Below are 14903 nucleotides of genomic sequence, written 5' to 3' on the forward strand. Positions count from 1 at the left end.
GGTTCATTTTATCATATAGTTGTCATTTTTTTTTTAAAAACAAAAAAATACATCTACTCGTTTGTATATAACGGCTTACATCTCTTCGGATAAGATATTTTTTGAATAGTTGTATTGTTTGGAAAACATGTTCGTTCATAAACTATTAATACGAATGGAAAGTTAGTTTTCAGACATAACAAACAATCTTAAGATTTTAAAATTAAGGAGAAGATCATTACCTACTTTCCTTTTTTCAATCATGGTTTTCTCTTCACTAGTGTTGGGTGTAGAAAAATAAAAGCTTATCTTATCCACTAAAGCTATTTGCATCCAAATCCTATAGCAATTAATCTTAGAGGAGAGGGGGCAAATAACACTTTTAGGAGAACGTTCGTCAACTCATTTCAAGCCTATCCATTATCTACATAGATTTCCAACAACTTCTGTGCGTATAAGTCACAAAATTAATCCCTTTTGACTTACCATTTGGAGGTTTTGATTTTATAGGTTAATATTTATGATATGCCGTTGATCTTTAAATTTATTTTTCTATCATTTGAGATGATCTAATCACTATTCTTTCTTAATTTTATATTTTTGACTCTTGACTTATCGACTATGAAAAAAATCAATCATTCCCTTTGTGGAGATAACAACTGTTAATTTTTCCTTTAATTCTTCTCTTTCATGCTCTTATCTGATACAGTTTCAATGATTTAAGGTGGTAACCACTTCATAGATTTAAGTACTTAGACAGCTCTTTTCTGATTTAATAACATCTCTAACTCAATTACATTATTTCTTTTTAGCTATGATTTCATCTACAGTCATCCTCATTAAATTCAGTTCATGCAGGAAGAACAACACCTCAATAAAGTTGAAAGGATATGATATTAAATTTATTTAGTCATAACAGCATGAAGAAACAAGTCTATCACACTGCAGAGTATTGCTCAGTAGGCATCTTGATGAGGCCGGCAGAGTCAGGGGTGCATGGATGGAGCATGTTGCTGGTGAACGGATAGAACCACACCTCGTCATGACATGTAGTTTCTGTGTTGAAAGGGCAACTGATGATAGACTTGCCGTCTTTAGAGATGCAGAAGTTTATCTTTGAAAGCAATGATTTTCTTGGCTGCCAAATTGGCCACCAAGTATTGACGCACTCAATATGGGTTGACAAGCCATAGTTGACCCGGAGAGCATTCTGGATATCTTGGAGCTTGTATCTGGTTGAAGATGAGGGGACAATTCGGTTAACATCAAGGACCTCAAGCAAGTTGACATGATAGGAGATATTGAGTGCAGTCTGTATGTAGTCATGCTGGTTGAGGTTTGAGCACTGGCCATAAGTGCACCATGTTTTCTTCCAGTTTTTGAGCCCGTTGTTAGATGGGCAGCTCAAGTCGCTCCAGTGTGCGTAGAGTTCGTTGATGTAATCTTTCATCTATGGATATAGATGATTAGGAAAAAAAAGTAATATATTAAATAAACCAAAGTGTTAAAATAAACCTCGAACACAGATTACCATATTAACATAGAATTGGCATGTCTTCTTGCAGTTCTTGACGATCTCTCCAGTTTGGTTGTTGTATGTCTTGATATCTTCCACCATGAAATCCAGTGCCGGTTCTCCTGTAGTCGGCATGCAGCATTTTTCTGAGGTGCAGAGTGTCCCGGGCCACTGCAAGGATGGACAAATCATTGTGTTATTATTTTCTCTTAATTTGATGCTTCAATCTTTAAGAAATTAAAGTGATGATATCATGGTACCGTGAGAGTCAAGTAGAGAAAATCCACATCTGAGGATGAGGTTGCTGTTGCCGGGAAAGATAGGCAGAGGATGGTGATGAATAATGGAAACAGAATGAGTGCTTTTGATCTTACTGCCATGGTTTGTTTCAAGGATGATGTGTTTGTTGGATGGGATGAAGAAAGATGCAGAGGAATGCATGCCTTCTTAAAGGGAATGGTAGTACGTTGTTGCGGCTTCTTTCAATGCCTTTTTTAATGGATGATGAAACACTGAACTACTTGTCACATGTTGTGCCGGATATGAACCTCAATTTTTATCCGGGTTTTCATATATGATTTAATGTTAATTCTGAATTGTGAGTTAAAAGTGAATATTTACATGAATGAATTAGAAGCTATGGTTAGCTTATATAGTCGATAATGTTTTTTAAGCAAGTCTTTTATTCACACAAAATGCCTTCTAGAGTGTTCGATATGTCACAATTGTCAATCTAAAAAATGATTTGTAATTTTTCAGAAATATGTACGAGAGGTTTTGTAGGTTAAAGAAACCCCAATTTGTGACCAGGCAACAAATAAAATATTAATTTTTTGAGGTATAATAATTTCATTGTTAGTAGAAAAATATCAAATTATCAAATTGGATAGTTCAATGGTTTAACACAAGAGTGCTAAAAAAAAAGTAAATATTCGAATTTTTATTCTACCAATACTGTCATATACTGTTTATCAATATTATTTATAGGCCTGAGTGTGGGTTCCCTATAAGAGAAATAGTGGTTTCACCTTTTTAAAATTGTAAGGTATGGAAATTATCCTAGAAAATCTGTAAGCTAACTAATGTACTCCATACTTATAAATTTTTTTGACAATTTTTTAAATAGGGAGAGCTTGTCGGTTATTTGTCAAAAAAAAAAAAATCAACAACAAATATAAGCTTTGCTTCACCGAATATTAACTAATTAAACATTATTATTTAATGTTATTACAAGCCATTAACCGTAATAAATATTTAAAGACAAATTCAATCATCCCATTGGAAAAACCATTTATTTTTTTTTAATTTTGAAGATAAAAAAATAAACCAATAGAGAGAATTTGAGAATTTTTTATATATATATTTTTTATGGGTTGGTTGGTAGCCTTAAAAGATAATTGAATTGCTCATGTGATTCACGAAAAAGGTGCACATGTGATTCACGAGAAAGGTTAGCTTTTACATAATATTGCACTATGACAAAGGATTAAATGAGGCATACATTAGGTTTAATTTTTAGATAGAGCTTGAATTGTTAGGTTTAATTTTAATCAAAATAAAATACTAAAGTTCAATCATGGTCAATGGTTTTAATTTTAACCCTTATATGATTATTTGTCAGATTTAAGCATATTTAATTTAATAATAAGTAGCAACTCAGCCCCAACTTATCTTACCTTTGTGATTGGTCATGTTTGATTTAGCTTTGATTTGATTGTAGTTTTAGTTAACTTGATTATTTATTAATGGGCAAAGCTTATAAGTAATATTATGATAATATAAATAAATAAAAATATTAAAATTTTTAATATTATATTAGATAGATGGGTATAGATCAAACTCGAGTAAAACCTAACCCACTTTAGTCTGCCACGTTCCCACCAGTTTGAGTTAAACATGGTCCGTTATATATAGTCTACCTTATTCACACTTTTGAGTTTTGACTTTTTTAGTTTCACTTGTTCTCATTCTTGATTCCAACTAAAGAGAGCTGATACCGTATTTCAAATATCAATTTCATATGCATTTGAAATTTTTATGAGTTCTAGTTTTAAATAAAAAATATAAAAATAATAATTTAATCTTTTATTACAATTTAATAATATTAAGCTTATTATTAAAGAGTGGATATATATGAACTAATTTTTTTTTAAAATAAACTCATTTTGATTTTAACAAGTACCACATCATAGCACGGATTTTTTTTTTTGACAAAATTTACAAGCACAGCCACACAAAAGAATATTATCAAAAAAATTACATTATAACATAGAATTAATATTGGTATAATATCTATATTGGTCTTTCTGTTTTTTTCTATCTTCTCTTTTGGACTTCTCTTTTGGACCCTAATTTAAATTTTTTTTTTTTTGTCTTTAAACTATTTGAATTGGGTCAATTACATCCAAAACTCTACGAATATTAGTTCCCAGGTTATTTTTTAGTAATCTAATTTTTACTTAGATTAAAATATTATTAAAAAAATATAAAAAATAATAAAAAACAACTCCAAACAAGGATAATAAGTTTTTGATCTGAGATTCCCTACTCCCTCTCCGTTCCCCTCCTTCCCTCCCCGCTCTTCTCCTTGTCCTTTAAGCGTGCAGCTAAAGCACTCGTAGTCAACAACTAGACCCAGACCTAACCACTGTTGTCCTCCGCCCTATGGTCACTGTCGACTCCATCATCCTTCACCCAACCCCTATATCAGTAACAACATTAACCCCGAAGAGCGCAACTACCTTTAATCAATTCACTTATTGATGATATGAGAGTTGATTGAAGGCTATATTTGTTTGAAGCTAATTAAACAAGGAGAATGCTAAATTAAATTGAAGATTTAAATTAATTGAAAATATATTTAACGAATTCAAATTTTATCAGAGATCATATGCGTCTAATTCAAGATTGATTAAAGATGTATTAGAATGATTTGAGAATTGACTGAAGTTTTGTTTAGCATGACTGAGGAACACCATGATTGGGTGTGTGATTAAAGACCAAGTTGGGTTCCTGCTAAATGGCATAATGATCAAGCATTATTAGTTGGCAGTTTGGTTGAGATTAGTGGGTGATTTAGTCATATTTGATTCGGACTCAACCAGGAGCATTAATTGATGTCGTTGTGAGGTCGTGTCGCAACATGGGCTTGTAACTCAGGCTAGTTTTAACAAATGTGTCAGCATATATTAACTGTGTGTTGGGACACAAGTGATGATATCAGATTCAAAGATTTAGAATATATACTATAGAGAGACATGAAATAGAGGGTAAGAACATCAATAAATCTTGTGAGAATGAGAGTTTATGTTATCCAAGGTGATTATCGTAAAATCTCAATGAAGATATGACATTCAACAAGAGGATTGAGACTAATGGAAGGTTAGCGAAAGTGAAGTTTCTCTGATGAGACCATTGATCACCAATATTCATTAATGAATGTGTGCGTTTGTCCTTAGTATGTAAGGCTATTGTATTTTTTTCTTCCCTCTGCTAGTGGATTAATTCTCCTGAGTTTGGCTTTAAATGTAATCATGTGGTGCCGAATTGAATTAGCAAATCTTGTGTCCTCTTCTCTTGATTTTTGTAGTTGGGTACTTAATAATAAGAATTAATAATCTACAACATTTACTGGAACTAATAAAATTAAATGGAAATAGATACAACAAGCCAATAAAAAAGATCAATTTTATTAATTTCATGAACTTAATATGATTAAACCTGATTGATTTCCTAAAATTTATTTTAAAAAAAAGTCTCGAAACATTATTGACTCCTCGGCTTTCATTAGTTTCTCAAACAGGAATGCAATTTTATAAATTTTATAAAATTTATTTTTATAAAACAAACTTGGTTTGTGATTTTCTTTTTTATTTATTATTTTCAAAATAAGATCGCAAAATTGGAGGGTAGATCAGTTGGTTAAAATGCCCATGTAAAAGGCATAATTAAGGAGGGGAACTCTTCGCCTTCGAATGTTGCACCCAAAGGCGTTAGGAAGAGCGAGCGTCACAAGAAGCAGTCATCCAGATGGAACGAGGAGGCGGGTTACGTGGCAGAGCCTCCTCGATCGACCAAGAAGAAATTCATGCGGGATGAGTCAGCAGAAGGTACGCCTTCTATGCCACTTCTTATTTCCGATTGGTCCAATGCTCAAATTGCTAGCTACTGTTATGTATGTGGTATTTCATTTGATGGTTCAGCTTTACATTTGGATGAATGCATTGATTTTATCCGTAAAGTAGAAAAGACTCGTTCCTTGACATATGTTGTCTCCAATTTGGAGCATACGGAGACCTCCTCGAGGTCCGCGGCAACTAGATAGTTGATTATGAATATTATATCATGGAATGTTAGGGGTCTGGGCAGACCTGCTAAACGCTTTCTTGTGAAAGATTTTCTGAACCTCCATTTTGCGGATGTATGCTGTTTACAAGACTCCAAACTAGAGGATTTGCCCGGAACTAAGTGGAGAGAGATTGGAGGACCACGCTTAGACCAATTTGCTTTCCTTCCTTCGGTAGGGACGTCTGGGGGCATTATTGTAGGCTGGAACAATGTGCTCCTTATGGGTACTGTAGTTAGGAGGGGAGTATACTGCTTAACTGTAGACTTTGTTTCTAAGAAGGACAACCTCATTTGGCGATGTGCTTCAGTTTATGGACCGAACGCGCGAAATCTAAAGCGGGATTTCTGGAATGAAATTAGGGGCTGCTGTGGAGGCCCAGATGTGCCTTGGGTGATTTGTGGTGACTTTAATGCTATTTTTGCGTTGGAGGACAAATGGGGTGGGAACCCGAACTTAGCGGACATTCGTGATGCAAACACCCTGTTGTTCGATCTCTGTCTACATGAACCCCCGCCGATTGGGAGAAGGTTTACTTGGACAAATGGGCAATTTAACCCTATCTGGGTTAAGTTGGACAGGTTTCTTGTTAATAGGGCCTGTGCGGATCATTTCCCAAGGATGATTCAGAATTGCCTTCCTAGACTGGGATCGGATCACGTTCCAATCAGGCTTGAGGTAGGGATGTATTGTGCAACTCCGAGATCGTTCCACTTTGAGAATGTCTGGACCACGATGGAAGGTTTCTCTGATTTGATGTCTATGTGGTGGGCGGGATCCAATCCCAGGGGTTGCGGTGCCTTTGTTCTGGCTAAGAAATTGGCTTGGCTTACGGACCAGCTCCGCAGGTGGGCTAAGGAATGTTTTGGATCCATTAAACTCCGGAAGCTTTCACTGCTACATGATCTTGAGCTAATCAATGTCATCAAAGAATCTAGGAGCCTTAGCTCTAGTGAAATTATTCAGGAGCGCGGCTTGAAGAAGAATTTAGCGGATATTCGTAGACAAGAGGAAGTTTATTGGAAATAGAGATCCTGGTTACAATGGTTAAAGGAGGGGGATGAGAACACTAAATACTTCCATTCTGTGGCTAATGGGAGGAAAAATATCAACTTTATCCCTTCCGTCAAATGGGGATCCGCTTCCTATACTGATGGCAAAGTATTTAAACAGTGTTTTAGGGATCTTTTTGGACAAAGAAGGCCTTTTCGTTTCAAGGTGGACCTTTGCAACCTTTTGAAAAACAAAGCTTCGTAGATTTATCCTCTCTAGAGTGCCCGTTTACACTGTAGGAAGTGAAAGGTGCGGTTTTTGACCTGGGAAATGACAAAGCCCCCGGGCCGGATGGGTTTCCTATGTTGTTCTTTTAAAAATATTGGGAGATTGTAAAAGGGGAGGTTGTGCAACTTTGTGAGGACTTCTATGATGGAAAGGCAAATTTGGAACGAATTAATTGGCCTGCATTGTGCTCATTGCCAAGGTCGTGAGCCTATCTACACCGGGGGAGTACCGACCCATTAGCTCGATTAATTCTTCTTTGAAAATCATCAGCAAGATTTTGGCCATGAGACTTATCACGGTGATGGACTCCTTGGTGGACCATGCACAATCTGCTTTTCTCAGTTTCCATAAAAGAAGACTGCGTGGACATATACTCAAGGTGGACTTTTTTGCTAAAGCATTTGACTCGGTTGACTGGGACTTCTTGTTGGAGCTTCTGAAGGCCAGGGGTTTCGGACCCAAATGGTTAGGATGGATATCCTCACTCCTCAACTCTTTAAAAGCTTCCATTTTAATCAACGGGTCCCCTTGTGGATATGTGAGGTACCAAAGAGGATTGAGACAAGGAGACCCTCTATCGCCGCTACTCTTCGTGCTGGTTTTGGATGTATTGTGCGCTATGTTTGACAATGCGCTGATGTCTAAAATCCTGATTGGGGTGCCATGGGTGAGCATGGTAGCATCTGCAACTTGCACTATACGGACGATCTTCTGGTTATGACGGTGGGAGGGGTTGAGGATCTTAGGATCATCAAGCTGATCCTTCTAGTATTTGAAGGGCTTTCTGGTTTGGAAACTAATTTTGCCAAAACTTGCCTTTACTCTACCTGTATGCATCAACTTCCGCAGGATGGTGAGGCTAAGATGGTTAACTATGGGGTAGGCCTCCTTCCTGTTACATACCTTGGTATCCCTGTTTCGGGCAGAAGGCCTCGTAAACAGGATTGGGAGAGTCTGATTGCCAAAGTTAAGGGGCGTCTGTCATCCTGGAAATCCAATTACCTTTCAATTGGGCGCCTGTCATACTGGATGTCATTGTACAGACTGCCTAAGTGGGTGATAAAGGAAATTGACAGGATAAGAAGAGACTTTTTGTGGACAGGTCCAGATATTGAGCACCCCGGATGTCGACTTGTGGCCTGGAAAAACATTTACCGCATGAAAGAGCAAGGTGGCTGGGGTATCTTGGATCTTTCTTCCTTCAACTTGGCGCTGCTGGGGAAATGGAGATGGAAGGTGTTGTCTGACTCGCACTCGGGGGGGAGTGAAGATTTTTTTGGTTCAACTATAACGTTCCCACTTGGGATTTGTTTAGGCTCCCAAAAGGGAGGGTCTCTTTTTTTTGGTCTGGTGTTTCTCGTTGTCTCCATGCTTTTCGCGGTTGTGTCTCGGTCCAGGTCAAATTTGGAGCTGAGTCACTCTTCTGGAAGGATAGATGGTTCAATGGACTGGCGCCGATGTACATCTGGCCAGAAGAATTCCGTGCATCCCATTTGCCTAACAGGACAGTTTGGGATTTGGCGTTTTTACTGGAAAGACCGCCTTTCGTGAATGACCCGAGGGCAGCGCAGCTCCTCTCTAGTTTGAACTTGGCATCGTGGAGGATAAAGATTTAAAGTTTTGGTGTTTGACGACCAACGAGTCCTTTTCTGTCAAGTCCTTCTACTGTCTATTGACTGAGGGAGGACTACGGTGCCCCCTTGCAAACTCCTTTTGGAAAGGTCCCTGCCCGAGAAAGGTTAACATTTTTAACTGGTTAGCTTGGAAGAACAAAATTCTTTCTCTTGAAAACCTTGCCAAGCGGTGATGTAATAGGCTACCGACGGACACATGTGTTCTCTGCAACTCCAATGTTGAGTCGCTAGATCACCTTTTCTTAAATTGTCAGTTCTCTCGGGAGGTGTGAGCGTACCTCAGTAGATTTCTACAACTGCCTGCGCTCCCCCTGTCTATGTCACTCTTGTGGAGCGACTGGAGGTCTACCTTACATCCCGCGGTCCGGGTGTTTGGGGATTGGATTGTTAAAGCTTTTGTGTGGTCTATTTGGCTTACGCGAAATGATTATATCTTTGCTGATAAATGTGATAATGCTCTTGTTGTTATGACAAAAACTGCTCATATGCTGTTATCTTGGTTCTCTACAGCTCCTGAGGGTTTGAAAGTAAAGCTTGATGATCCTATTTCTTCCATCAGGCGTAGCTTAGAGCTTGGTGAACCTCGTTCCAAGGAGGTGGAGGTCACTTCTTTGACGGAGGTTGTTCAGGATGGTGGGGAGGAGTAGTGATTTTGTTGATTTGGGTCAGGAGGAGAACCGTTGTTCCTCCTTTTTTTTATCTTGAACTTGTTTTTGTTCCATAGCTAGTGGGATGACTGTTGTACCTTTTTATTTTTAATGCATGTGGTTTATCCACCTTTTCAAAAAAAAAATGTCGGTGTATCCACTGTTTGTATATAAAATTTTTTTTTAATCATTTACTAGTTACTACCTAGTTTATTACAATTGAAAAGTTTTTTTATTAACTGATGCTGTAAATTTTTTTTTGAAAAAAATAAATAAATCACTTTAATTAAGAAAGAAATGAAGCAAACACACAACCACAAGCACATGTGGTGATAGTACAAATAAACACCTGATCACTAAAAGTGATGCAACATCAAGACCTAGAAAAACAAACATAAAAAGCAAAACAACAAGCAAGGAAGAACAACTTCCTCGAAGCAACTTTGCAAGCATTTTTATGTCTAGAAAATACTTGCGCCATAGATGACAATGTTGATTGAATACATTGTGATTTATCCAATTTAAAAAAAAAATGCTGGTTGAATTCATTTTGTATATGTTCTATTTTGGTTGAACATTAATTAACTTGTTTTCTTGTTTTTGTTGAGTATTAATTGAAGACTGGAGCTGGAATTGGTTTCTGTATAGATGCAGTCAGTGATTCAGAAAAACAACATATGAGAATGTGCTTGAGATTAGAATGGGAATTTCCAGTATTTGAATTTCAGTTCAGATTCACTAGTGCTGAAGAGGGAATGAAGGAACGACTGTGATGGATGAGAGGATCTGGATAAGAACGGATGGCTGGGGTTTGATGATCCAGAGAAATGTCGTAAGTTCAAGGCAAATCAGGTTTGAGAGGTGAACGTGGTTAGATGCAGACGCGCGTGATGGTGATTCAGCTAATGTATCATTTTGAATATTGAAGTTTGTGTAGTGTATAAAAGGATACAGTCTAATTTTTCTCTGTAATGTTTTTTTTTTGGTGTTTTACTGAATTTCTGTGTTCTTCCATGCTTGTATGAATTATCCTGATGAATAGAGACATATTTGTGCTTTGATGTTTATAAGAAAGTTGTTCCTCATGAAATATATTATCTATATAGTGATTATTAGTGGTATCAGAGCCATGGTTGAGGCGTGAGGCTATTGAAAAGCAATGTGGGTGTGATTTGGTGTTGCTCTTGATTGTGTGTGTGTTTGAAGTGTGATTTGATAGAGGAATTGGTGTTCGTGTGAAGATGTCTACAGGTTCATTTATTGAGGTAATCACTACTTCTCTTCCATTGTTTAAGGTGAACGTTATGATCGGTGGAGTGAGAAGATAGAGACTTTGTTTAGAAGTCAAAATTTGTGGAAAATAGTTGAAGAATGACCCTTGTCTGAAGGTACTGAAGTTCAGAAGATGGAAAGTGCCAAGGATAATGCTAAGGCTTTTTTCTATGATTCAACAAGCTTTGGAGGAAGCTATTTTTGATAGAATTATCAGGTTGAAGACAGCTAAAGAAGCTTGGGATTATATCAAGACTAAATATCATGGATGTTCCAAAATTGTTTTTGTGATAAGGCAGACTTTGAGGCAACAATTTGAATTATTACAGATGAGAGAAGATGAAGATGTACAACATTAAGTCTCAAGAGTTGTGGCACTAGTGAATAGAATTAAAGGGCTTGGTTTTGACATTGAAGACAAGAAAGTGTTTTCTAAAGTAATAAGCAGTCTAACACAGAAGTATGAACACATAATTACTTCAATAGAAGAGGCCAGAGATGTTGAGAAATTGTCTTTGAATGAACTGACTGATCCTTCCAAATTTGACTCCCATAACTGCTTGAATATCTCCTCGATTTCGTGGCAGTTTGCAAGCTCATAAGGCCAGATTGACAAATTTGCAGAAAAAGTTGAAGTTAAAACTTTTCAGACAAAGGGCCAGTATGTTGAGCATTGTGGTACAAGTGGTAATCAGTCCACCGAGCAAAGAAGAGGTGGCAGATCTTTTCAAACCGAGGAAGAGCTGGTTTTAAAGGAGGTAGGAGTGATTATGATAGTGGCAGGAGTGGAAATTTCAGAAGTAATCAAAGAAGTAAAGGTTATGGAAGAAATCAGTTTGTTGGCCAAAGGTTTTCTGGCAATTCAGGGAGAGGTAGTTTACTGAATACTTAGTGTTATCATTGTGGCAGATATGGACATATGCAATCACATTGTTGGTCTAAGTTGTCTCAGGGTGATGGAAGTGTTAATTCAGTTGGGTCTCAGACTATGACTGGTGGTACTATATATGGGAATATATTTATGATGGCTCAGAATGTTGTATCAAAAGGAAAGGTTATGTGCTTAGTTGATAGTGGATGTTCAAGTCATATGGCAGGTAGAAAGGAATTTTTCCATCAGCTTAATGAATCAATAAGACAAAGAGTGAGAATGGGTGATGACAGTGCGCTTGAAGTTCAAGGAAAGGGTGTATTGCAGTTCAAATGCCTAATGGAGGAAGAAGATTGATTCATGATGTGAGGTATGTTCCTAATCTTGCATATAACTTGTTAAGTGTGGGTCAGTTAGTTGATAATGGGTATAGACTTGTGTTTGAAAAAAAGAGATGTTGTATACATGATACTAGAACTGGAGAAGTGTTTATGGAAGTGTTCAAGGATCAACATAATTTGTTTCCTCTTGAATTGTCTCACTCAGAGGTGGTGAATACACTGGTAGGCAGTAATGAGGAAATAGCTTATTTGTGGCATAGGAGATATGGGCATCTGAATTTTCAGGGTTTGCAGTTCTTACAAAGGAGGAGTATGGTATTAGGATTACCTAGAATGCACAAAATACAGCAATGTGAAAATCATATCTTTGGCAAGTTGACAAGATTCCCATTTCAGTCAGGGAAGTCATGGAGAGCAAAGTATAAATTGCAACTTGTTCATGCAGATGTGTGTGGACCTATGCAAACAGAATCGTGTGGAGGCAGCAGGTACTTCTTATTATTTGTTGATGATTTCTCTAGAATGTGTTGGGTTTATTTTTTGAAGAACAAGCATGAAGTGTTTGGCATGTTTCAAAATTTTCTTGCTTTTGTGGAAAGGCAACCTGGTAGCAAGTTAGATATTTTGAGGACTGATAGAGGAAGTGAATTTTTGTCTAGAGAATTCAATGTGTTTTGCTTTCAAAGGGGAATTAAGCATGAACTAATAGCCCCATATACTCCTTAGCAAAATAGAGTTGCTGAGAGAAAGAATAGACCTTTGGTTGAAAAAACTAGAAGTATGTTGAATGATAGTCATTTGCCAAACAAATTTTGGGCTAAAGCAGTAATGATTGCAGTGTATTTATCTAATATTTCACCCACATTTGCTGGATCACAAGGAACTCCACATGAGGTGTGGTTTGGAGTGAAGCCCAAAGTCTCACATCTGAGGGTATTTGGTATGTTGCATATATTCTTGTTCCATCTCAAAAATTAAAGAAGATAAATAAAAAAGGTAGAAAAGGGTATTTTCATGGGGTACAGTACAAATGATAAAGCTTATAAAGTTTATATGCCTGATTCTAAAAAGATTGTTGTAAGTAGAGATGTGGTGTGTCTTGAGAATCAAAGTTGGAATTAGAAAGGAAAACAAAAGACTGATAAGCAGAAAACATATATGAAAACAAAATTATTTTTCAAGAGGTGAAAAGGAGGCAAGTGCAAAATGAAGAGAATGGTGAGAATACCATAGATGTTCAAACTTCTAGTGGAAATGGTTCAACTAGTGGAAATGGTTCAACTAGTGGTCAGTCTCAAGAATTTGAAACTGAAGGAGAAGTTGATGATTTACCAATTCAGAGAGTGAGAACTCTCAGGGATATTTATGAGAGTAGTTCTTTTGCTCTCACAATGTCAGATCCAGTGAATTTTGAAGATGCAGAAAAATCAGAAGCTTGGAGGCAGGCAATGGTAGAAGAGATTAAGGCAATTTAGAAAAATGATACATGGGAATTGTGTCAGTTACCTCATGGGAAGAAGGTTATTGGAGTAAAATGGATTTATAAAACTAAGATAAACCTAATGGAGAAGTGGATAAACTCAAAGCTAGACTTGTGGCAAAGGGTTAAACTCAAGAATTTGGGATTGATTATGAAGATACTTTCTCTCTAGTAGTAAGAATAGACACTGTCAGAATGTTTATAGCATTGGCAGCTCACAAAAGATGGCCAATTTTTCAACTTGATGTGAAATTAGCCTTTTTGAATGGAAGAATTGAAGAAGGAGTGTATGTTAAGAAATCAAGAGGCTTTGAAGTTGAAGGTAAAGGAGACATGGTGTATAAGGTAAAGAAAGCCTTGTATGGGCTTAAACAAGCTCCAAGAGCTTGGTATGGCAGGTTGGATACTTGGTTTCAAGTTCAAGGGTTTCAGAGAAGTGTTACTAAATTTACTTTTATAAGAAGCTTGCGAAGAATGAAGCAGGGATGATATGACGAAAGAATTTGAGATAAATGATTTGGGCTTGATGTGCTATTTTCTGGGCTTTGAAATAAAGCAAAGTGAGATAGGGATTCATATATCTCAAAAAAAAATATGCTGAAGATGTATTGAAACAGTTTAGAATGCAAGGATGTAAGGCAGTGTCTGTACCTATGAGTTAAGGCACCAATTTGCAATTGAATGCAGAATCTGAATGGACAGATGTAACACTGTATAGGAGTCTGATTGGTGAGTTATTGTATTTGTCTCGCACAAGGCCTGACACAGTGTTTTCAGTGAATTTGTTATCTCGGTATATGCCTAATCCTACAAGGATGCAGTTTTAGGCAGCTAAGCAAGTGTCAAGATATGTGGCAGGCACAAAAGACTATGGAATTTAGTACAATATAGTAGTAGAGAATTACAATTAGAAGGTTATGCAGATAGTGATTGGTGTGGAGATAAGCAAGATAGAAAGAGTACTTATGGGTTTGTTTTTAATTTGGATTCAGGTGATGTGTGTTGGTCATCAAAGAAGCAAACTATAGTGGTACTGTCAACAACTGAAGCAGAATATAATGCCTTATGTGTAGCCTGTTGTAATGGTGTATGGATGAAAAAGATTTTGTTTGATTTTGGAGTGAGAAGTGAAGGTCCATTTGAATTTAGGTGTGATAACAAATCAAGCATTGCCATAGCCAAAAATCCAACACTGCATGGAAGAACAAAGTATTTGGATGTGAAGCTACATTAAGTTCGAGATTTGGTGGCAAAGAAAGAAGTTAACATCAGGTATTATCATACGGATTTGCAAATAGCTGATATTTTCACAAAATGTTTAAGTGTGCAGAAGCATTTGCAGGTCAGGGAAAGTTTAGGAGTATGAAAGCTTCAATCACAAGGGGGAATTGTTGAGTATTGATTGAAGACTAGAGTTGGAATTAGTTTCTGAATAGATGCAATCAGTGATTCAAAAGAACAACAGATGAGAATATCCTTGAGGATAGAATGGGAATGTCCAGAATTTGTATTTCAGTTAAGGTTCCTTAGTGCTGAA

General features: G+C 36.9%; 1 protein-coding gene across 1 annotated transcript; it reads right to left on the reverse strand.

Moving 5' to 3' along the window:
* Positions 1-856: 856 nt before the first annotated feature.
* LOC120260771 (ribonuclease 3-like) lies at positions 857-1929 on the reverse strand. Its single transcript, XM_039268331.1, has 3 exons — positions 1756-1929; positions 1511-1666; positions 857-1429 (listed from the first exon to the last, which is right to left on the reverse strand). The coding sequence occupies exons 1-3, from the start codon at positions 1873-1875 to the stop codon at positions 917-919; spliced, it is 789 nt and encodes a 262-aa protein (XP_039124265.1). The 5' UTR covers positions 1876-1929; the 3' UTR covers positions 857-916.
* Between the last annotated feature and the right edge of the window lie 12974 nt (positions 1930-14903).

The sequence above is a fragment of the Dioscorea cayenensis genome, chromosome 5 (genome assembly GCF_009730915.1).
Source record: "Dioscorea cayenensis subsp. rotundata cultivar TDr96_F1 chromosome 5, TDr96_F1_v2_PseudoChromosome.rev07_lg8_w22 25.fasta, whole genome shotgun sequence".
Classification (NCBI taxonomy): Eukaryota; Viridiplantae; Streptophyta; class Magnoliopsida; order Dioscoreales; family Dioscoreaceae; genus Dioscorea; species Dioscorea cayenensis.

What these genes read in the sequence shown, in the direction of transcription:
- LOC120260771 (XM_039268331.1), bottom strand. Translation starts at nt 1,875, where the DNA reads ATGGCAGTAAGATCAAAAGCACTCATTCTGTTTCCATTATTCATCACC. An exon ending in TTCTCTACTTGACTCTCACG is followed by an intron (nt 1,667 to 1,755) that starts GTACCATGATAT and finishes CCATCCTTGCAG; the next exon opens with TGGCCCGGGACACTCTGCAC. An exon ending in GCCAATTCTATGTTAATATG is followed by an intron (nt 1,430 to 1,510) that starts GTAATCTGTGTT and finishes CTATATCCATAG; the next exon opens with ATGAAAGATTACATCAACGA.